Below are 22771 nucleotides of genomic sequence, written 5' to 3' on the forward strand. Positions count from 1 at the left end.
TATATTTCGCCTTTTGATACTTAGGCCTTGTTGGCAAATGTCTTAGTTTGGACCTTGTCCCTCTTAAGAGTCCACATAATTTGGGCTTCTTTTGAGTTTGGCCTTGTTATAGCGTGTGCAAAAATGATGTTGGAATATAGGTTCACAGGTCTTACTCAAAATTAATAGATATTATATAATATCGCATTTATTTATATAAAGACTATGATGGTGTTTATCAAAAAAAAAAAAAAAAAGACTGATGGTGGGAGTTTCTAGAATTAAATATTGGAAACTCTCCATTAACATAACAAAACTCCCACATCTTTTCATTTCCTTAATAAAAGTTTTCTTCCCTGGACCTCATGGTCCGGGTTCTCAAAAAAAAAAAAAAAAAAAAACATCAAGATGGACCAGCAGTTTAGAACCCATTACTTTTGATTTGGCGTTACCCCATTATAGTTTCTCAAAGCTAAAGCACCTTGAATAATAGTAAGCAACAAAGAGTATAAAGTAAATCAAAGTATAAAACAAGGTTCAACCTTCAAGGAGATAGACACACAATCCTCCTTCGAAGCATTTAATCGCCTCGAGGTAAAGAGAGTGATTTGCTTTCCTTTTCCAGCAAACTCAGCTTTCAGGGCCCATTTTCTCGAAGCTATACACACAACTAAAATAAGCTACAATTGTCAATTTCTCTCTTTTAATGCATTGGGGGCTAAAAATTCGGCCAGGGGCCACATATTAATTGGTATATACATATTTTCTTTTGCGTACATATTTCAATTGGAAGTATTTAGAGGCTCAGATGTGCATGTGACATTACCAGACATTTTTAGCAGAGTGTGACATTACTTTACTTGATCCCTTGAACAAGGTTGCTCCATTACATGATGAAAAGAAATTGCTTGGGTTCAGTACTCCAGTGCACTGAATCTTATACGATGCAAATACGTGTTTAAAATTTATCAAGTGTCTATGACTCTACGCCATGAGAGACTTCACTCAAACTCGGGTTTCAGATGTACATCATGGACCAGCAACTCGGTACCACCATAGGGATGGGACCTGCATTTTCATGGGTTGGGACCTAAAATATTGCAGCTTGGGGTTGGAGTCATAGGACCCTACCATGTGCTTGTGTTGAACATTGCCACCACCTAATGTGTTTTACCATAAGATAAAGCATTCCCGTTATGGAGAAAAAGGTTTATAGACCCAACTGACCTCTAAACCCCATAATTGCTTTTAGGACGTTAAATCAAGAAAAAAGAAAGAAGATAGGGACTTCTAGATTGCCACAGACTTTGAGCTGGCATTTGGGCATGCTTGGGGATTTTTGGTCAGTTCTAAATCCAAATTCCTTAATCCTAATCTATAGGCCCATAGGCCATATCCAATTTGTCAATTCTATAGTCTATAGTCTATACCATTAGGTAATTACACCATACTATAATTACTCCCAAGACTCGTCAAAATTATCTTACAAAAGTACAAATGCTTTGAGGATCCAAAAAAGTGGGAACAAGATTAAACGAAGAAAAATTGGAGCATCAACTTATATCTGTTTAAAACAATGGAAAATTTCAATGAAAAGTCATATTTTTTAGAAGTTAGGCTAATTAATATGTTATCAACTTATCATAAGTCAATAATCATAAAGACTAGTTTGAAAAAAAATGAACAAAATTGAAATTTGGTTGAGAATTTGAAACTCAAATTGACATTGACCTAACATATGATTTCATATGTAAAGAGACTTATAACTCAACTAATATTTTATAATATTTTTAACGGAAACATCACGATTTAAATTCTCATTCTCGAGATATTAACTAAGAAATTTCAAACACGGGATCTTATAGATCTCATGAGGCCTTAACAACTATTATATCAACCCCGTGATTTGGTTCAATTTATTTAGGACAAAGACAAAAAATTAGTGAAAAATATGCAGCCTAAAAATCCTAGATTAGCAAAAAGGTCGCAGCTTAGATACAAAACAAAAGAGGGCACACGGGGTTGATAAAACGTGAGAAGCAGGGGCCCGCGGCAACAAATTTTGGCGGGTTTAGGGGCATTTGGGTATGAACCTGGGATTCCTGGGGGGGGCCCACCATTGCTAGCGTTAATTATGGATGCAAACCCCCTAATGTTAGATACTCATGATTAGGAATAATAAGTTAAGTTATTTCTATTTTTATCACCAACCAAATGTTCCCCCCGCCACAACTCTCATTATAATAAATAATGAGGATTTAATTAAACAATCTTTTATCCTTAACCCTAAAGCATCTATCTATCTATGTCACTTTTGCCGTTATTATATCTATTACAACAATCATTTCAATTAGATACCTTACTTCCTTAAGGTCACGCGCCCTCTAAAATTATCAATGTGGGCTTGAGATATATTAATAGCTTTTTAAAAAAATAATTTTATTGAAAAACAAGCACACATAAGGGAGGCGATGAGATATTATGAATGGTTGAGATTGTCAATAATACATATAATACATATGATGTTATGGTTTTTTTTTAAAAATAGAGTATTATACTTTCATCTACGTTTATGTATGCATGACCTACGAATTAATTGACAGCTTCCATATTTTTCCAAATAAAAGATTATGACTAAGAATCTTGTTGTGGATATTATTTAATTCTTTTAATTCAAATCCCACTTATTGTATGCAGAAAAATTATATTATAAGGCGTCGATAGAGATAGCAATGGAGTGAAGCTACAAGATGGGATTGGATCATAGATGCATCATCATTGGCTTGTCACCTCTTTGGAGCGAGAGTGATAAAGGTCATTGGTGGGATGGGTTGGAGATGTTTTGCTTTCTTTTAGAAGGTGACTCTAGTATTGATGAGATTGAGATGTGAGAGAAAAGAGAGGAACGACGTTGCAAGAGAGAGGAATAAGTTATAAAAACAAAAAACAAAAAAAAAAATTTATATAAAAGAACTAAACTTATTAATTAAAAAAATATATACACACTTGGAATGGTGTGTGACTAGACAAAATAAAACAAGTAAAATCTATTCTCATGGTAACATCTCTTTAAAGCAAGGAAAAACTCGCGTGAAATGAAGCAGGTTGGACGGATGAGACTTTTTTGTTATTCCACAATTGATAGTGTTAAGAATGATTTGAAAAGTAATCTTAAGGAGAGGCCCATTCTATTGATTAAGTTGGAGAATAACTTGGATTGTACCCAAAAAAAAAAATGAAGAAAAAAGGACTTTATGCACTAATTAAACAGGTTTTACCGTGGAGCCAGCTATATAATGGACTATAGAATCCACAAGAAAAAGGTTTTACCGTAAGCCGACTTGTTAATCCCAAAATAACAAAGTTGAGTCACCTGTTATCTTATGATTGAAGGGTACATATCACGCGGTCACAAAGTGTTAGAATTTTCATTACCACCGCCATGGTTTTTCGTATTAGTGGGTATATACTCAATTGAATGTAATTACTAATTCGGTGGTTGTTCTCAAATTAATATATATATATATATATGAAAATTACTTGATTAGCATAATTACAGGAACACCACTGCCTTTTGAACCCAGATTATAGTGTATTATTGGCTCTGTCTACATATATTCCGGAGCCTGCAAAAAGGTGTAAGAAAGAAGAAAGAAAATGGAACAGCTGGAGTCTATGAAAAGTCCTTTTCGTGCTTTTATTTTATTTCGGACCCAAGTTAATTAAGCTAAGAAATTGACAAGAAGGTGCCAAGTTTTATTGATGATTATGTACCTAATTTTTTCTACAAACATTGATGATCATCTTTTAATCTTGAAGCCAACTTTTTTTGATTTATGGAAGTTTATGGCTTAAGTTGCTTATTCTAATAATTAGTGATTATGTACCTAATTTTTTCTTACTTTTGTTAGAAAAATGTCTAAGTTTTATTGAGGAATCTATCCTCAATATGATTACTTTCTTTTTTCTTTTCATTTCCAATTTTGACTTGACTTACGGGTCAAAATATTACAACGCAAGAGTGTTTATATATATATATATATATATATATATATATTATTTTTTCTATAGTTGGATAGTTCGGAAATGAGAGCTTAAATTTGGATATCTCCGTTGAAAAATAGAAAAGTTTTGGTTTAGTTACATGTTTCTTATTAGTGACAAGAATAGCTATAAGAAAAAAAAAAAAAAAGGAAAAAGAAATCCAATTGTAAAAATCATAATTGGCAAAATGGACTCTAGCCAATTGCTGGGAATCCATGCTTCATGCAAATTCTCTTTGTATTCTATGATCAATTGCGTATATGAAAGTATCAAAGAAAAAAAAACTTTACAGCCCTCTTGTATTATTATATTGTGTTAACTTGTTTCAAAAGCTCCTATATATATATATATATATATATATATATTTTTTTTTTTTTTTTCGTTCTTCTAATATTCTTTGATCTTTGCTAATCCTTTCGATGTATCTATTTTTTTAACCATGATATGGTAAGGTCACACTTTTTTTTTTTTAAAGAATCTGGTAAGGTCACACTTATTTGGTCAGATTTGGATTCTAGAAGAGGCTAACGTATAAGAAAAAACGCTTCGCTTCGCTTACCTTTTCACACCGTTTCCACAAAACAAGTTAAAAAAAAAAATTTGTAAAATTAAAGAGGATATCAACTTTGACCAGCGCATGTTCATTTTCGGATGAAATGAAAGTAGGGGTGGTCCGTTTGGTGCAGTTTGGGTCATTTTTAGTACCATATTTTTTGGTGCAGTTTAGCTAAATTCATAATTGCACTGTATTTTATTTTTGCGGTCATATATAGGGTGTGGTGTATAAAATGCGGTTTGAACGGTTTGAAGTTAGTATATTTTTCAAATTTTAGGTTTTTTCTATCCAGCTCAAAACTAATTTTTCCCTTGGGCCAAGTTTTTAACTATTGAGCTAGTTTTTCTTTAGGGGCTGGCTTTTCTAGTCAACACTTACTAGGGTTATCAAAATTTTTTTTTTTTTTGAAAACTAGGGTTATTAAACTATTAATAATATATTTAATGTTAAAAATAAATAAATATATTAATATATAGAGAGGATGCGGTGCGTTGCACTATTATTAAATATATTAATAATATAATTAATGTTAAAAATAAATAAATATATTAATATATAGAGAGGGTGCGGTGCATTGCACTATTACTTGCAGTGCAGTGCGATTATGCCATTTTGCGGGCGGTTTTGATGCGGTTTGGTGAACACCCCTAAATGAAAGTATTTTAAGGATGGAATCCTAATCATTTTTATCTTGTAATCTGACTTGTATAACCATAATGTGATTCTAATTATCTCATACAAAATTAACAATATGATTTGCGCTCTATTTGTTTCAATGAAAAACTTTATATGAAGATATTTTTTTCACATTTTTCTGCGTTAGGAGTATATATATATATAAAAAGTCAAAGGAAAATTATCTTTTAACTTCCCTTATTTAGCTTGGTGTGAGATATAATTTGTTTAAACTAAAATTTTTAAATAAAAAAAAAAACTATATTTCACACAAAGTTAAATAAAAGAAGACAAGAGACAGTTTTTCAACTCATTTTTAAGGCCATTACTAAATATAAGAAAATGACATAGTTTTCTAAAACATGCTTTTTTGAAAAATGATTTATTTTTAAAAAAATGTTAACGTCAAAACAAATCTTGATGAATGTAAACATATATAATTTTATATGACAGTTTTAAGTTCATTCACCCCGATGATTTTTTAGGTAGCCATCCTTTTATCTTTTCTAAAGTATAGGGGTTGCTTGATTTGAGAATTGGAAAACTTTCTAATTTCCAAAGTTGGTGTTCTTACCACTGTCCTCATGCATGAATAATGAATGAGATGATTCACATTTACAAAGTTTCTCTACCCAACATTTTCAACATCGACAGGAACGTTTTCCTAATAAAGTCATGGAAACCATATTGGTTCCTCATAATAAGGTATACGAGTCTATGAACAAGCAAGCTGGCAAAGAAAGCATATTTCATCTTTTCATATTTTCCAAAAGCATTTTATTGGATAGGAAATAGATCAGGAAGCGCCAAAATCCAACAACCACTTAGAGCGTTATCATTGGTGGTGGCAAAATTTTAGCAATTTGGTACTACAAAAAGCTATTTTATTTATTTTCTAAAAAAAAAACTATTTTATCTATTTTACCACACCACTTTATAAAACATCCAACATTAGTGATTTTATTTTAATATGCAACACAATAAAGTTATATAAACAACACAAAGATGGTTGTGCACAATAAAGAACCTAATATAATATTATTTTTTTGTTTAGCATTTGAGCTACAGTGCACGTACACGCAAATATGGCTGTGCATTGCAGCTCAATAGCCAGAAATTGTGGTTTTTCCTCCACTGATGCAGGAGCATTTTATCATATTTGATTAGTAAATTTAGCATTTTAGCAATTTGCCTCCACCAATACTAATACTCTAAGTCCAAACTGTAAACTAATTATTTTGTCACATTATTTAATCTATGGGTCTGTTTGGATACGACTTATTTTTGCTGAAACTGAAAACTGAAAATATTGTAACAAAATAATTTTTAAATGTGTGAATAGTATCGTGACTTGTGAGACATATTTTTAATATTTTTAAATGCATGAATAGTACATGAACAGTGTGTGAACATTGATGAACAATACATGAACAGTAAAATTTGTCTCTAAAAGCTGAACGTGTGAAAAAAAAAGAAAAAGAAAAAAAAAAGAGAGGAGCAAAACGTAAATGTCAAGCATGGACAAACGTGGATCCAAACGGCGCTTATAACCATTTTTTTTCCTCCAATTCCTTGGCAAAGTATGTCATTTGTCATCATATGTATAATCTCAAATAACAATAAATCTTGGCGATGGACTTTGACACAATCAATTCTAATACACTAATTATTATTGCACATGCTAAGTTATAAACAGCTGTATACACTAAACACAATTTCACAATTTTTACTAAAAATTATAGTATTTTCAAAACATAATTTCAGCTGCCTATTTCGTATATACCATGTGTAATTATCAGTTTATCACAGCTCATTTTAATATTCTCCAAGAAAGTAAAAGGAATAAACTTTGTAAGAATTGACCAATTACACCGATTGAGAGAGACAGGCTGTGTTACTACTCTCTTTATACCCTATATCCACATGCCACAAAATTCCATGCAATTTCTGAACCTTATGAGCATGTTACCTTGGACCCATCAGGTAGTTTAATAGCTGTAGTGTTAGGTAGCCTGTAAAATTCCCAGGTATCTCTTTCTTTCTTTCTGGTCCAACCAAGACTCTTTTATAACCTGACTACATAACAAACAATTTGATACCACTGTGACTATCCAAATCAATGCAAAATGTTGTTTTCGTAAATTCCGACATAACTATGGGTTGTAACATAAAACAACGCACTTTAACCAAGGGCACGCTCCGCCAAACCCTTCCAATTACTTGACCCACGCGCACTACTGCACGCGCCCACTATAGTCACTCATTTTTATTTAAAAAAGTTAACCGATATATTGATTAAGAAATATAGTTAAGCTAACGAGTACACTTAGAATATTAATTAATAATCAATTTTAGGAAAATTTTGACACTATTTTTATAAGGAATGAAAAGAATTGTTAAAATATTAATTTTTTTTTCATTTCCCATAAAAATTTTCTTTAAATGGATTATTAACCAATTCTTTAAGGGTATTCGTTACTATTTCCCTAAGTAATATTAGTGTGCTTCTGTATTTGAACCACTTTTTCTCTCCCTTGTATATGTGGGCAATTGTCTCACATTATTTAAGAAAGTGTGTTATGTGTAGTATAACTTGTCTCACTCTCCCTTAAAAGTTATCATGACTTTTGAGTGGAATTATGGTGTACCTTTGTGTTAGAACCTATTTCTTTCTCTTTTGTGTGTGCGTTTGTTTCTTAAAAAAAAAACTTTTAAATACTTTTCATAAATAAATAAACAAATGATTATTTTTTTGATAGCTTTTGATATTATCATAAAAGTAGTATCAAATTTTTTTCAAAATAGTTCATTAATAAATGCTTTAAGGGTACTTATCAACGAGAATATTTTTTTTTTTTATAACTAATTGATAATTGGTGCATGCACATGAACATAAAATAAAAATATTTATTTTTTTAAATATGAAATTCAATAATTATGATGATTGTTAATAAAAATTTATTATGATTATACCTTGCTCAAAAAAAAAAAAAAAAGAATCTTTAGTATTAAGCATTTATTATGATTGTGCTATTTAGTCAGAAATCCATACAATGTAGGAAAAAGTTCAACATAATATGATTTTTTAAACTTTTTTTCTAAATTTAAAATTTGATAATTATCTTTTTTTTTTTCCTTTTTATAGAAACAATTTGATAATTACCAGTTAGTTTAACTGGTAAAATCTCTAATGGTTGAATAAGAGATTTGAAGTTTAATTCTCATCTACACCAAAAACTGATTGATGTCTTGGTTTGATAATATATATTGAAACTCTCTAAAAAAAAGAATTATATTTTTTAGTATTATACATTTATTATAATTGTGTTGGACGTCATAAGTTGAAACTTTCTTTATTTCAAAAAAATAAAAACTTTCTTAAAAAAAAGAATTATATATTTTAGTATTATACATTTATTATAATTATGTTGGACTTGGACCTACTAGTATATGGAACTATATGGTCTACTATTTTTTTTTTTTAAAAATGATGTATTAAGATTCTAATAAAGGTTTTAAATATAGAATGAAATTTAAATTCAACATTATAATATCTAATATCTATAAGGCCTCAAAATATTATAAGATTAATCAAAAGTCAAATGACTTCTATTGATTGTAGGTTTAAATAAAAATCATTTGCCATAATTTTTTCACAAGAATTAAGGTTGCAAGTTAATAATTTTTAATAATAAAGTCATGTTATTCCATGAGTCTAGATAAAAATTAGTGGGTTTCAATTAGTTTAATTGGTAAAATTCTAATAATTGAATAAGAGATTTAGGGTTCAATTTTCATCTACACCAAAAATCAATTGTTGTCTTGATTTGATTATCAAGAATGAAAACTATACGTTGAAACTCTCAAAAAAAGAAAAAAATAGAATTAATACATTAATAACATATCATCTCAACCATACCAAATTTGTTACCAAAAATATTAAGCATTACTATAAAGTATAAACCAATAAACCATCGAATTCCCATTAACCAAAAAAAAAATCAAGTGAGGGAGGTGGGGACAGCGCGTGGGCATGACAGGCTTTTGCTTTTTACTGTTTCACCAGCAACTTTTTACAGAGTGAGCATGATGAGGTAAAACCCATAAAAGAAAAAAAAGCAAGAAAAAAAAAAAAAAGAGACATTGTACTCAAGTTGTTGGAGGAGGAGACAGAGAGGTCAGAGACAGAGACGAGAAGGCCTTTGCTTTGCTTTTCTTTTCCTTTTGAAAAAGCAAAGTTAAGAAACAACCCCTTTTAGATTCTTCTGCTGCTTCTTCAACTTGTCCTACTACTACTACAACCTTATTATCTCTTTACTCTCTCCCTCTCTCACATATATACTTACTTATCAGACTGCTTGGAGAATCTTTGTTAGCAATGGACCAGCATTAACATATATTTCTATGTTCTTGTGAAACATTGTTTTATTTTTAATCTTGGTAAGTGTTATTTCTTTTTTCTTTGATTGCATTGTGTTTATTTTTTCCTTTGTTCATCTGGGTTTTCAGCATTTGTTTAGTACATAAAACTTTGAAGCATTTGGGGTGTCAAAGTGGGGTTTTTGAATCTGTGCTTAACTTCTTTTTATGATTTTCTGTTTACTCTTGTTTGTTTTTCTCTCTCTGTTTTCACTTTTTAGTGCTGGGTTGTTGTTCTTTTGAATAAATTTATGTTATGCTTTATCAAAGAATTATGATAACAACTCTGGTTTCTTCTTCTTCTCCTCCTCCTCCTCCTTTTTTATTTCATTTTTTCCTACTGATGAAATTTTTGTAGATGGATTAAAAATTTGTTGTTTGGAGAAACTTGTAATTTTGGTGAAATGTAGTTGAGAAAATGAAATTTGATAGTTGCATGCATGAGTAAGAAGTAAGAATTTGTTGGGGGTACCAAATTCTCTTTCTTGTTAGTATTTCACATTCATGCTGATATCACTTCAATTAATGCTTTTACCATTGTTTTGTTATTTCTTTTTATTGGGTGAACATCTAATGGTTTTAATTTGATTTCTTATAAATTTTAATTGGGGTGTAATTATAAGCTTTTTTTTTTAAAAAAAAAGTATATTTGTGTTTCCTTTGTTTATATTAGGATGTGATTTTGAGCTCTAGGATTTTCTTGTTACCAAGAAGCTCCAAGGTCAGTGTTTTTCTTTTCATTTTCTTCTTAATTTTTTTTTTAAAAAAAATATAAATTTTAAGATTATTAGTGATTTGGAAGTTTTGAACGGGTTTTGAACATTCTAGTTCTAAAAGTAATATATATCGTGATTTAGAATTTTGTAATTTCCCAAAAAAAAAAAAAAATATTGGCAACAGTTTAATTGAAATTTTATTTGGTTCCAACCCCCATCATGAATACCAGTTAGCTCACTGCATCACGATGTTCTGTTTCACTAATTTATCTCCAAGTTGAGTGAGCTTCCTTATTCAATTATCAATATGACCTTCTTCTTAGTTATCTAGCACTCTTTCTGTTCAATCCCTTGGTTTCTTATAGCCTTTGTTCTTTTCCATATTAGCACGATGTGATATTCTTTCTTGTTTTGTATGCAAACGAAATAGATGCACTAGCACCAGTAACAGTACGGTTTGGTCTGCCATTCTCGCTATGATGTACATAATTACAATAATGGGTCTTATGCAAACTGATGATGCAACACATAAAGGGTAGAACAGTAAGGTTATAATAATTATAAAAAATGGAAAGAGCTTAGATCATGAATTTGGCCTTCACTTGAATGGAAAGTATTATTGCTAGAGTCATTCCTTATTTGTGAAGTTAAATCCCTTAAATCACGGTTCTGGCTTTCACTTGGGTGGAAAGTATTGCTGCCATTTGAATCATTCCTTTGTTGTAAGACCAAATCTCTTGAATCATGCATGCATTGGTCCGTTACTAGTATGTAAGCATTGGTTATTCAAAATCAACCAATCATGACTCATTCAAAAAAAGAAAAAAAAAAAAAGAAAAAAAGAAAAAAAAAGAGAGACCATGTGTGATGAATTAATGTCTGATTTAAATTTTCATGTTTAGAAAAAATGGGCATTTGCATAACTTTTGTGGTTAAATTTTGGTGCAGAATGTAATGTTGTCATTCACAATTTAACATGTATGTGTGTGTGAATGTGCTCTTACTTTAGATTAAGAGCATTTGATGATTCCAAATTTAATTGACAGTCTGACATATGATATTGTTGTTTATTTTGCTTCTGATAAACAGAGAATCTAAACTGAAACAATGACGAAGATCAGTCCTGAGTTTGAAGAGGAGATGCAGACAGAAGAAGTCCTTCAGGTTTCAGTTGATGTGAGCTTTGCTTCTAATCATTTTCCGAAGTATAAATTAGGAGCTGACAATCAAATTTTGGAAGAGCCAAAAGAGGACAACCATGGTCCATCCTTGAAGGAGGTTGTTGAACAGGAAACTGTCAGTCTGTCAGAGCAGCATAAGCGTCTCTCAGTTCGTGACCTTGCAAGTAAATTTGACAAAAACTTGTCTGCTGCTGCTAAGTTGTCTGATGAGGTTCCCAAACTTTGCCACTTGACTATGGGTTTTATTGTAATCTTAAGCTTCTTTCCATACACATATGCACATTAGATAATAATCAGTCTGACATTCAACATAGCTTGTTTCCAACTTCTTGCGATTAGCTACTCAATTTGCCCCATTCAGCTCCATATCGGACCTTTCCTGAGTTAAGGCAAAGGCTGGCTTTCTTTCTTTCTTCCCTTTTTTTTTTTTTTTCGGTGTGTTAAACTATCACGCCTCTGTTCTAGTTTGTGTATTTGTTCATTTAGCCTTCTATTTCTCTTGTGGAATATCAACTTCTGATAATGCAAGATGAATAATCAATTGCAATTATATTCTTGAAATGTATTTTGTTTTGCTTTGTGCACGAGTGTTGTTTTTTTTCCTCAGTCTCACAACTCAAGCCTAGTTTATATCTTTGTCCATTTTGTTCTCTTTTCCCCTGGTGTGGAAGAGTATGAACTTCTGATAATACTAAATGAATTGCAATGGGTTTTAATGAAATTCAGGCAAAGCTTAGGGAGGTGGCTTCTTTGGAGGGACATGTTCTTTTGAAGAAGCTTAGAGATGCATTAGAGTCTCTAAGAGGCCGTTTGGCAGGACGAAACAAGGAGGATGTGGAGAAAGCTATCTCTATGGTTAGTTCATACTTTTTCCTCTGTTTGTTTTACTTATTTAAAAAAAGAAAATTTTCTTATTCAGATTGGTGCTTTGTGTGATTTGTCCTGGAGGTTCAACTTGGATATAATTGATAAATTTTTCTGGTTCAATCTGTTTGTGTGTTTTTGAATGATGTATATGGTAGATATATATGGGGCTTGCCCTTCCATTTTGTTTGATTGATATATTAATTGTCTCTTCATTATTAAAATTCTAGCAAGCAATACATAGTGGTGGTTCCATTTGGAAGGGTTGAGCTAGATACTTTTTGGACCTTTGACATTTTAATGTAAAGGGACTACTCTAAAGGCTCAAACCTATGGGATTGAGATCCTCTAGAGTTCCTAGAGTAAATTCGTCTTAGAATTCTTAAAATCTCAACCATATAGTATGCACTTGTGCTTGCTCTTATGCATATTCGCAATAACGTTGATTAGGTAGACTACAAGTGTGTGTGTTTCTTAATTCCTAAATTATACATTATATTCGTTTTTTTTCAGTCATTCTTACTGACACATGACAGTTCAAGTGGAACAAGTACTTATTCGGTCACTTTAACTAATGTTTGTGAAATGAGAATATTGTGTTTATTTGAGGGTCAGCGTGGTGCTCAAATAACCAGACTCCTTGATGCAGCCATGGAAGATTCATTTGTTATTACTTTGCACCTTCATTGATTCCAAGATTTATTTAGTGGCTCACATGCTACATCATATTAGGTCGAGTCTTATATGGTTTTGAAAGTAAGTCATTAGGAGTCTAGGATTCAAACAATTTTCAATATGATTGCATAATATAAGGATTTAAATCAAGGGATTTAAAGAACAATTGCTAGTATATATTGCATGATATAAATTTAACAACAAAAGATTATTTGAGCTTTGGTAATTTGACTTTAATAATAAAAACTAGTGATGTTATAAATTTGACATGATATTTTACATCTAATCATTTCAAATTCTCATATTAAGAAAGCTCAAATCCTTTTATAAATTTCATCAAAAGTAAAAAAATTATTTTTTTGTACTTTATTCATTTCATTTAAAATAAAAATTGAAATACCAACCCCTCTTTTTAAATACTTCTATCCAAATGAATCATATGAGGAAAATTTTTTTTTGGTAATTGAGTTGAGCCTAGAACTTTGTAGGAGTTTCTAAGTGTCTTGGGTTTATTTTCTTCAAGTGCAAGTTTGTTTTCATCTGGATTTTATTAATTTTAGCTTAGCAGTCAAATTAGAAGTTATAATCCTAGTAAAAGAAACATAGTTCTTGTATATATGTGTGTGTGTGTGATCAACGTACTCAAATAATAGGAATGTTGATAATGGAATTATGAGTGTTTCGTGTTTTTGAAGGCTTTGGTGCCTATAATGTTCTCTCTGTTTCTTTTTCTTTTCTGCTTTGTTGCCCCTGGTAATGTTTTGTAATTGTTCACACAGCCCCTAAACAGTCGCAAAATTGTGCACCTCAAAATCATAACTTTTCCTATCTTAAAGCCACCACAAGCGTATGTTGATTCCCTGAATCTGTCCTATGTCACACCTCCCAGCCCCAAAAAAAAACTCTCTTTTCTTCTCTCTCTCTCCCCCCCTCCCTCTTCTAATGACATGCTCCTGAGTGCCTTTGGCACATGAGGATGTAATCCTCGATTATTGTGTATGCTATAATTACAATCTGGTATTGTCTTCAACTGTAGTCTCATTGTGCAGGTGGAAGCTTTAGCAGTTAAGTTGACTCAGAAAGAAGGAGAATTGATTCAAGAGAAGTTTGAAGTAAAAAAGCTAGCAAGCTACCTCAAACAGGTTAATTAATGACGTTCCATATATGCATATAGAATAATAGTTATTACAGCTCCATCCTTTTTCATAACTTATGTTTCTACTGCGATTCATCTTATTGAATTTAGAGCCTATAAGGATAATAATTACTCATTGGTTAGTGTCTTATATTCATATGATATTACACTCAGACTTGTTGGTTGGTGCATGTGGACTTGGATATAACTTGAGCACATTGCGTCGATAGTCAACCCATGCCCAATGGTCTGAGAAAACCAATTTTGCTTAGGTCCAAACTTGATTTTCTATTTGCTGAAGCCATCTTTATGACATAATATCAAATTTTAATATGTAAAGTTCTTATTCAATTTTTTTTGTTCATCTATCTTTTGTGTTCCTTTAATAGTATGCTATTGTTAGCTTCTACAAATGATTCCTTTTCCATCTAGCTTTTTCCATTGGCAATAAAGGAATTGAATACTTCAGGGATTGACTTTAACAACCATCATCCTTTTACTTTACTAAGTTATTATAACTATTATTCATGGAACAGTTTTTCGCAGATGCACACTTTTAATATAGCTTTTCTTATTCATTTTTATTTTCTTTTATGTATATGATATTTTATATTTGTCCTTGAATTCAGTTCATTCCTTCGTCTACAGGCTTCTGAAGATGCAAAAAAGTTAGTTAATCAAGAGAAATCTTTTGCTTGTGCTGAAATTGAGAGTGCAAGGTCCGTAGTGCAGAGAATTGGAGAGGCCCTTGAAGAACAAGAAAGAAATACCCAGGCTTCTAAAAAGCAGGTTTGAATGGGTTGTTTTAAACTTATATGTATCTTCAATTTTGCTTACCTTTTATGTATTCTAAATTTCTAATAATGAAAGGGACATTGGTGACAAATCAACAACGTGTTGTTTAGATTTGACGAGGATAATTTTGTTTTGTATTTGCTTTTCCATACCATCAGGATGTGGAGGAACTAATAGAGGAGGTTCAAGAGGGAAGAAGAATAAAATTGTTGCATCAGCCAAGCAAGGTGCAATACTTTTTCTACTAAGCTATGTTTTTGTGTGCGCGCGCGCGCACACACATATAGTCAAATATCATGGTTCAACTTCTTAATTTATACACTTAGTTGATAGCAAGTCTAATTAAGGAGTGAAACAATAAACTTTTCAAGAGTTTGTGCGCAATGTTCTTCACAAGATATTGTGCTAAAGGGTAGAAGTGGTTTTCTTTTGAAATAAAACATTTGCATGCTCATCTCAATTATGTACTAGTCTACAGACCTTCTCTCTCTCTCTCTCTCTCTCTCTCTCTCTCTCTCTTCTAACAATTGAGAGACACTGCATTTGGTTTTGGCTGATGGTCACAATTAGGGTCAGATTTTGTCATAGTAACGCACAATTGGATGAAAACATTTGCACAAACACTGACATTAGTGAATTTTTCATTCATTAATATATTTGATTAAGTTAGAATTATTTGATAGTTTATATATTTCGTTATCATAATTGTATTATAACTTAGTTACTTTATATTAATAGTATAAACCTACTCTTTTTCTTCCCTATCAAAAGAAAACCTACTCTTTTTATTCCAGAGTTTGTAGGTTTGCCTTCAAAAAATTGTGGCTACTTCCAGGCTAATGTCAGTGCTTGTGCAAATGCTTATTTATTTATTTAAAAAATTTTATTTTCTGCATTTTGCTCCCCTCAATATCTACCATTTATTATGATTGTACACTAAATAGGTAATAACGATGTATGCTGTTAACTGAAATTTTTTTACACATTCTTTAGCAATAATTTTATTCTATACATATTTCATTATTGTTGACATAATAAGGATATGCCTTACTCTGCATAATTTCTGAAATTTTTTAGTTACTCATCTGTGGTTCACTTATGTAGTTTGAGATAGATTTTACCTTTTCAAATTATGAAGAGATGCGTTATGTTTGCAGGTGGTTGACATGGAATATGAGCTTCGTGCACTAAGGGCTCAAATTTGGGAGAAATCTGTATTTTCGGTTAAGCTTCAAAAAGAGGTTTGTTAACTATCTTGTTTTTACTTTTCACAAATTTTATTTGATATTTTTTCCTAGCCTTAACTAAGAGAGTTTATGTTTGGCTATATCACTGACTTGGTTAATATATCCAAACACCTCTTTTGCTTCTTGAAGCTGAAATGAAGGTGAATAAGTTTGTTCAAATTGAGTTATTTTCAGATTTATCTGAATTTGTATTTCAAAAATAAATTCCTAAACCTTCAGTTCATGACATGTTTCTGTACTGCTTTGCTAATGTCTTGTCTAATTGTTCTAACAAACTTATGATCAACAAGAGTAATGGACCCAACTTCAACTGGTTACATTGAACTTGGTCTGATAATGACTACATTTTTTTTGCTTTGGGAAACTGTACACCAAAGGAGAAAATGACAATAAAATTTACAAAATAGTGTCACCTAGCTTAGTGCTAACATTACATACATCAAACAATGACATGTAACTAATGGGTTCGGGTCCTCCCTACCAGCTTTTCTCACCCTATGTTTAGTTACATGTTGGCCAATTATATATTTTAGGTATTATTGAGTTGGAGTATATGAGTGAGACCTCTGTCATTATGTATATAAAACTTTCTTTTCTTAATTATTGGGAAGGAAAATTATGCTAGCTGTATATTTTTCTAGCTGTGTAGTTCCAGACTATGTTTTGACATCTGATTAATTTTGTCAATCTGAGTGCAATTATGACTACATTTGACATCTGATCTCTTTTATCAATTGTTTAATCATAATATATTATTTAATAATTAGGAATGCAAGAAAATTTGTTCAAGATAGTTTTATGAAAGATCTCATATCCTTTCCATTTCCAGCTGGCAATACGCAAGAGGGATGAGGAGAACAAATTCCGTTTATATGTCTTAGAAGGTTCTGAAAATTTAGGTTCATATCTAAAACTAAAGCCTTGCTCAGACAAGGCTCCACAACTTCCAAATTGTTCAATTCAGTGGTACCGCCTGTCATCTGAAGGCACCTGGAAGGAAATTATTTCAGGTATTTATGCAATAATTTTTCTCCAACTTGTGATTGACCTCGTGTGCTCAATGTGAATTTTTCTCAGTAGAATCAGTTCATATGATTAAACATTTGACATATTTAGCATTGTGGTATATCCTTACCTGTCTGTAAATTATTCCTGCTTTAGTTATCTGTTTGATTATAATGTAGTGCATGTTGTTCCTTTTGACATTCACTTTATAGTGGCTTGAGTTAAGGTTTAATGAAAAAACCAATTTGTCTAAAATCGTCGGTTTGGACCTTCTCACCCTTGTTATAAGATGAAAGAAAAAAAAAAATTCTTTCACTGGTAGTACCCCATTACCATTTTCAGCATTAAAAAAATAATCCAAAGTGTTAACAGATCTAGGATTTCCTTGTCCCTTTAAGGAGGAAGATTTCATTTGCACAGCTGCTAATACGATCCTATAATCAAAAGCCATCTATTATGGAATGTCTTATCCAATTCTTCTCATTTGAAAACTCAAACTAGGCTATATATGTATCATATTATAATATCACACCAATGTTTCTAGCATCCAGCTAGTAAGTTATGCTACTAATTTTCTAAATATCTATTGGAGCTCATAACACCATTTATTATTTTGTAGATGTTATTCTAATGTTTATTCATAACTCGTAAAGTTGACTGTTTGCCATAAAAGAACACAATATTTTATGATATGAGCTCATCCCCCTTAATTACCTGTAACCATTTAAACGAAAGAGTGGAACTTTTTCTAGTGAAACAAATCTTGTGAAATAATCAATCTCAATATGATACCATGGCATAATGGGCCAATTATACGAGTTAAAGGTGAATTTTATGATAAAATGTTTATCAAACGTCTCCATTGGTGGAACATTTGCCCCAAATACTTAGATTATTAATAAGTGAGCCAAAAATGTATAACAAACATACACTAACACTGCTTCTCATGTGCAAACCCACCAAATAACCCTGAACTATAATGGGCCATGCAAATGTAGAACTGAAGAAATTACCAGTAATAGGGGTAAAAATTAAAATTCACTTAAATTTGATCACGAGGTAAAGAAACTAACAAAATAAAGTGCAAAAACCAAATGACACAGCATGCTAGTTGCAACTTCTAACTGGTAAAGTTTAGTTTCAGTTGATTGGGTATTTGGGTTACATCTTTCTGTCTTAAGTGGTTCATCTTTCCACTTCATCAGGTGCCAACAAATCCATCTATGCTCCAGAACCCTTTGATGTTGGACGAATCTTACAAGCTGAAATTGTTTCAAATGGCCAAAAATTGACAGTCACAACTTCTGGTCCCATTGATCCAGGTTGGTTTTGATCATAAATCTTCATGTAATTTCTGCAAATATTTTTACTTATTTCTGGTATTAATTTTGTAACCTGGATCAAATTGTCTGATTAGGGGCTCTTATAGGTTTTGGCTCGGTACATCCTATTTGATGCTTAGAGATGTTGAGAAAAATGAGGCTAACTAAAATTTCCTTTAACAGCTGCAGGACTTGGAAGTTATGTAGAGACGCTTTTACGAAAATCTAACACTGAATTCAATGTATGTTGTCCTACTCATTTTAGTTACTTCCAGTGCCTTATATGTGATGATTCTTATTGAGCTAATAATGAGTATTTATTGTTTACTACAAAACCAAAATATGCCAAAAAATCTAAAACAATGGTGTCTTGTTCAATTACTTTCTAATTGATTTGTCCACCACACACCTTTAATCCTTTTATGCTTATGATTTGTATGCTAGTGATTGAGCCAATGGTAATATTCTGATCTCTATGTTTCATGTCATGCATGTGTGTTCATTTCTTTAAAGACAGTTTTTTAAGATGGAGATTTGAAGACTCTCTCTCTCTCTCTTTCTCTTCCCCATCAGAAATTGCTCCAAAAGAAAGGGGAGTTTCTTTGACAGTACTATATATTTTGGGGCCAATCATGGTCCCAACAGGTGGTTTTCACTCCCTTATTTGGAGTGTTATCTCCACATAGATATAAAAAAATCAGATTTGATTAGGGATACTCTATTCCCATTTGCGATATTTAATTGGCAAGGGGAAATTATTGTCTCTGTGTAGTTAAGTTATTTAGAATGCTGAGTTCTGCTCCAGGACCATAACTGATGCAAAGTAGATCTTGGCTCAAAGACTGTCACGTATATAATGTGACATCTCTATTGTTATTTGCTTGGAATAATGTGGTTCTGTAACACCTTTTGGATGATCAAAACTTGAACATAAACTGTACAGAAATTTGTCCATGAATTCTTAAGAGTACATTGTTTTAGTTCTAATTAATTCATGAAAATGTGGACAGAGAACCATGGTATCGCGGCTAGGACTGGTCTGCGCAATTTAGTTCTTATCAAGTTTTGACATTTGTTGTTTTATAGGTAGTTATTTCCCAGATGAATGGACAAGATCACGCATCACACTCTGTTCATGTATTTCATGTGGGAAAGATGAGAATAAAGCTCAGTAGAGGATGGATTACAAAGGCTAGAGAAAATTATTCCTTGTCAATGCAGGTAATCTTTATAGCTGGCAATTATTTTGTCTTCACTGGATTTTCTAGTCTTTATAGCTGGCTAGAGAAATGATCTACTATTAACGGTCTTTCCTTTAAGACTGAGATTTTCCATTGAAACTTTTTGCCATTATTTTTTTCCATTGTAATTTGTATGAAGTATTCTCACGTAGAGGAATATCTTAAACTAATTCTTTCCTGACCTCTAGCTATGTGGAGGTAGAGGTGATATTAATAATTCAGCCAAGGCATTGTTTTGGCAAGCAAGGAAGGGCCTCTCGTATGTATTAACATTTGAATCAGAGCGAGACAGAAATGCAGCTGTTATGCTTGCCAGGAAATATGCTTTTGATTGCAATGTATGTATCTTTTTCCTTTTTGCATTTTACTAATGTCTACTTTCATTATAGGTGTCGTCAACTATTTCTTACATGTGATAGTGAAACTTAGTGGGACATGGGAAATTTAAGCCCCCACTGAGAGCCCACAGAAAGATTGGCTTAAGTTTAGGCCCCACCCCCTTTCACCCCAAAAGTTCTACCCAAAAGATGTGCTTCTAGCTTAGGTTATCATATCTTGTGAATTTTTATAGATTTTAATCACCATGATCAATCAAGTGCTTAGCCCTATATATTTTGCCTTTCTGTATGCATCACCAAATTCAAAAAAGGGCTCAGTGGAAATTATTTGCCAGTGTCCTGCTATGTTTTTTTTCTTCATATGGAGTTTGAAATGGGAAAACCTTTAATGATGACAGGTCATGCTTGCTGGACCGGATGATCAAGTATAGAAGTTAACATTACTGACTGAGTTTTTTTAATATGCAAGTACAATCAGATTTTCACTGTGTGAGAGTAAGATGTGTGCATTTGTCTTGTCATAAGATCCATCTTTGTTATAGTAATTGGGCTTGCACTAATAGGGTTGAATCATTTTAGGCATGGTTTTTTGTTTGCCTAATCATTTGTTGTAACCAATTTACCATTTCAATATTAATGGTTTCATTTGTGCGTTGTGGCTGATTTGCATATATTGGCAGTTGTGTATATGTTGGCACATTTGCACCATGAGATGGCAATTTCTTTTGAAGAATAACTGTTTAGGTGTCTGACAGCCCCTAATCAATTCGTTTTTGTTTTTTGTTTAATTTTTAATTTTTTACCTTCTCGTTTTTATTTGGCAACAGTAATTAATTTTTTAATTAGATGAATATTAGACATATATTGAGAAAATGACTTTTATTTGATTTGTAGATTATAGAAAGTTAACTACATTATTTGATTTTTCAAAAGAAAAAATGCAAATAATTCAGAAGCCAATGTTGATAAGGCGGCACTGCGAACTCCTGATGTTGATATCCCAAATTTGAAAATTCTCAAAACAATTTTTTTTATTTTATTTAAATTGAAATTAATGAACTTGATATTAGATCGTTGAAGTGTGATCCAGAATTGCATCCACAAATATGGGATTACCATGTTAATCAATGTGATAAATCAATGAATTTTTATGGGAAAAATGCCCTCATACCTCCTGAACTTTCAATTACTTGTGAAGACATCCCTTGGACCTTTATATTAGTCAATTTACTCTATAAACTATTCACAATTGCCAAATCAATACATTATTTAGTCTCCCATTAAATACTAATAGAACATACATGCAGACTTCAAAAAACCAAATCTAATCCATGAACCCAATGATAGAGGAGAGAGAAACCTTGGGGTCAGATAAGGTTTAGAGAGAGAGAGAAAGCCCATTAAACTAGACCAGCCATTTGTCTCACCGGAGCCGGAGTTTGTTTCCCACCCCGTCCAACTCCTATGCAAGTCAATTAGGCCAGCGTAGAAAACTCACAACACAAAATGCAAAATCAAATCAATATCAACACAAAACACACCCATTTGCATAATCAAATCAGCCATCTGCATTTTCAAAACAACATCAACTAAATAGTAGAAACCTAATAAAAAGTGAAAAAAATTAAAAGGAAAGAAAACCATAATAGAGGTAATGATTGAAGCAAACATAGATCTAACGTAATATTTGAAATTCCAAATAAAATACAAAAAAATCAAACACCAAATCCCTAATCGACATAAATGTCTTCTTTAGAGCTTACAACCAATTAAACCCAAGTCTTGCCACCAAAAAAAAGGAAAAAGAAAAAAAGAAATGCTCAATTGCAAATGCTAGAATCATTGAAAGCATCCAATGCTAGAATCACTGAAAGCATCCAAGGAGGCCAATGAGCTTGCTGGAAAGCCTTGCTCAAACTTGGCGCCAAGTATCTTAGACTACATTCTGATCTCATCATTGTTTACCATATCAACTGGGTACTTCTCTAAGACCATGGCCCTCACCTTAAGATGATTCACCACTAACATGGCATTATAGTATTGGTCACCCCTAATGGGCCATGCCAAGAGTGGGACCCACACACAATTGCTCTACAGTAGAGTTCAAAGCACAATGAGATACAAATCCACCTGTTGATGGATGACTCAGTATCAACAACTGTGGTGCCCATCCGTGTATTATCAAACCCTTCTTCCCTACTTTCCCATCCAACTCATTATTAGGAAAATAATTAGATCTTTTTTGGATGACCCATATTATCAAACCCTTCTTTAATTGAACTTGTTTTTCATAAATACAACTAAACAAAGCTGGTATTTGAGGTGAGTGTACTAAAATTTGGTTTGGTTCAATGGGCTTTGACTCTGGTGAGACAACAAATGGCTGGTTTTTCTCTCTCTCTAAACCTAACCCTAAAGTTTCTCTCTCCTCAACCATCGGATTCATGGATTAGATTTGTTTTTTTGAAGTCAACATGAGTCTTACATGACTGTTCTGTTAGTATTCTAATAAGAAACTAACTAATGTATTGATTTGGCAACTATGAATAGTTTATGAAGTAAATTAGCCAATATAAAAG

The 22771-nt window shown here is 32.0% G+C and overlaps 1 protein-coding gene across 2 annotated transcripts; it reads left to right on the forward strand.

Annotated features, from left to right (window-relative positions):
• The first annotated feature begins 9405 nt into the window (after nt 1-9405).
• Nucleotides 9406-20889, forward strand: LOC115953138 (stomatal closure-related actin-binding protein 3-like). Of its 2 annotated transcripts, none has more exons than XM_031070657.1 (13): nt 9406-9694; nt 11479-11781; nt 12297-12425; nt 14159-14251; nt 14893-15033; nt 15198-15266; nt 16197-16280; nt 17116-17296; nt 18497-18613; nt 18797-18855; nt 19700-19834; nt 20043-20192; nt 20591-20889. In XM_031070657.1, exons 2-13 carry the CDS (start codon nt 11497-11499, stop codon nt 20621-20623), a joined length of 1476 nt encoding a protein of 491 aa, XP_030926517.1. In that variant the 5' UTR covers nt 9406-9694; nt 11479-11496; the 3' UTR covers nt 20624-20889. The 2 variants fall into 2 exon arrangements, with proteins under 2 accessions (XP_030926517.1, XP_030926518.1); XM_031070658.1 differs by lacking the exon at nt 9406-9694 and adding an exon at nt 10328-10394.
• Nucleotides 20890-22771: the final 1882 nt, after the last annotated feature.

This window comes from Quercus lobata, chromosome 7 (assembly GCF_001633185.2).
Source record: "Quercus lobata isolate SW786 chromosome 7, ValleyOak3.0 Primary Assembly, whole genome shotgun sequence".
In the NCBI taxonomy this organism is placed as follows: Eukaryota; Viridiplantae; Streptophyta; class Magnoliopsida; order Fagales; family Fagaceae; genus Quercus; species Quercus lobata.

What these genes read in the sequence shown, in the direction of transcription:
- LOC115953138 (XM_031070657.1), top strand. Translation starts at nt 11,497, where the DNA reads ATGACGAAGATCAGTCCTGAGTTTGAAGAGGAGATGCAGACAGAAGAA. An exon ending in TGGAGAAAGCTATCTCTATG is followed by an intron (nt 12,426 to 14,158) that starts GTTAGTTCATAC and finishes CTCATTGTGCAG; the next exon opens with GTGGAAGCTTTAGCAGTTAA. An exon ending in AATCTAACACTGAATTCAAT is followed by an intron (nt 18,856 to 19,699) that starts GTATGTTGTCCT and finishes GTTGTTTTATAG; the next exon opens with GTAGTTATTTCCCAGATGAA.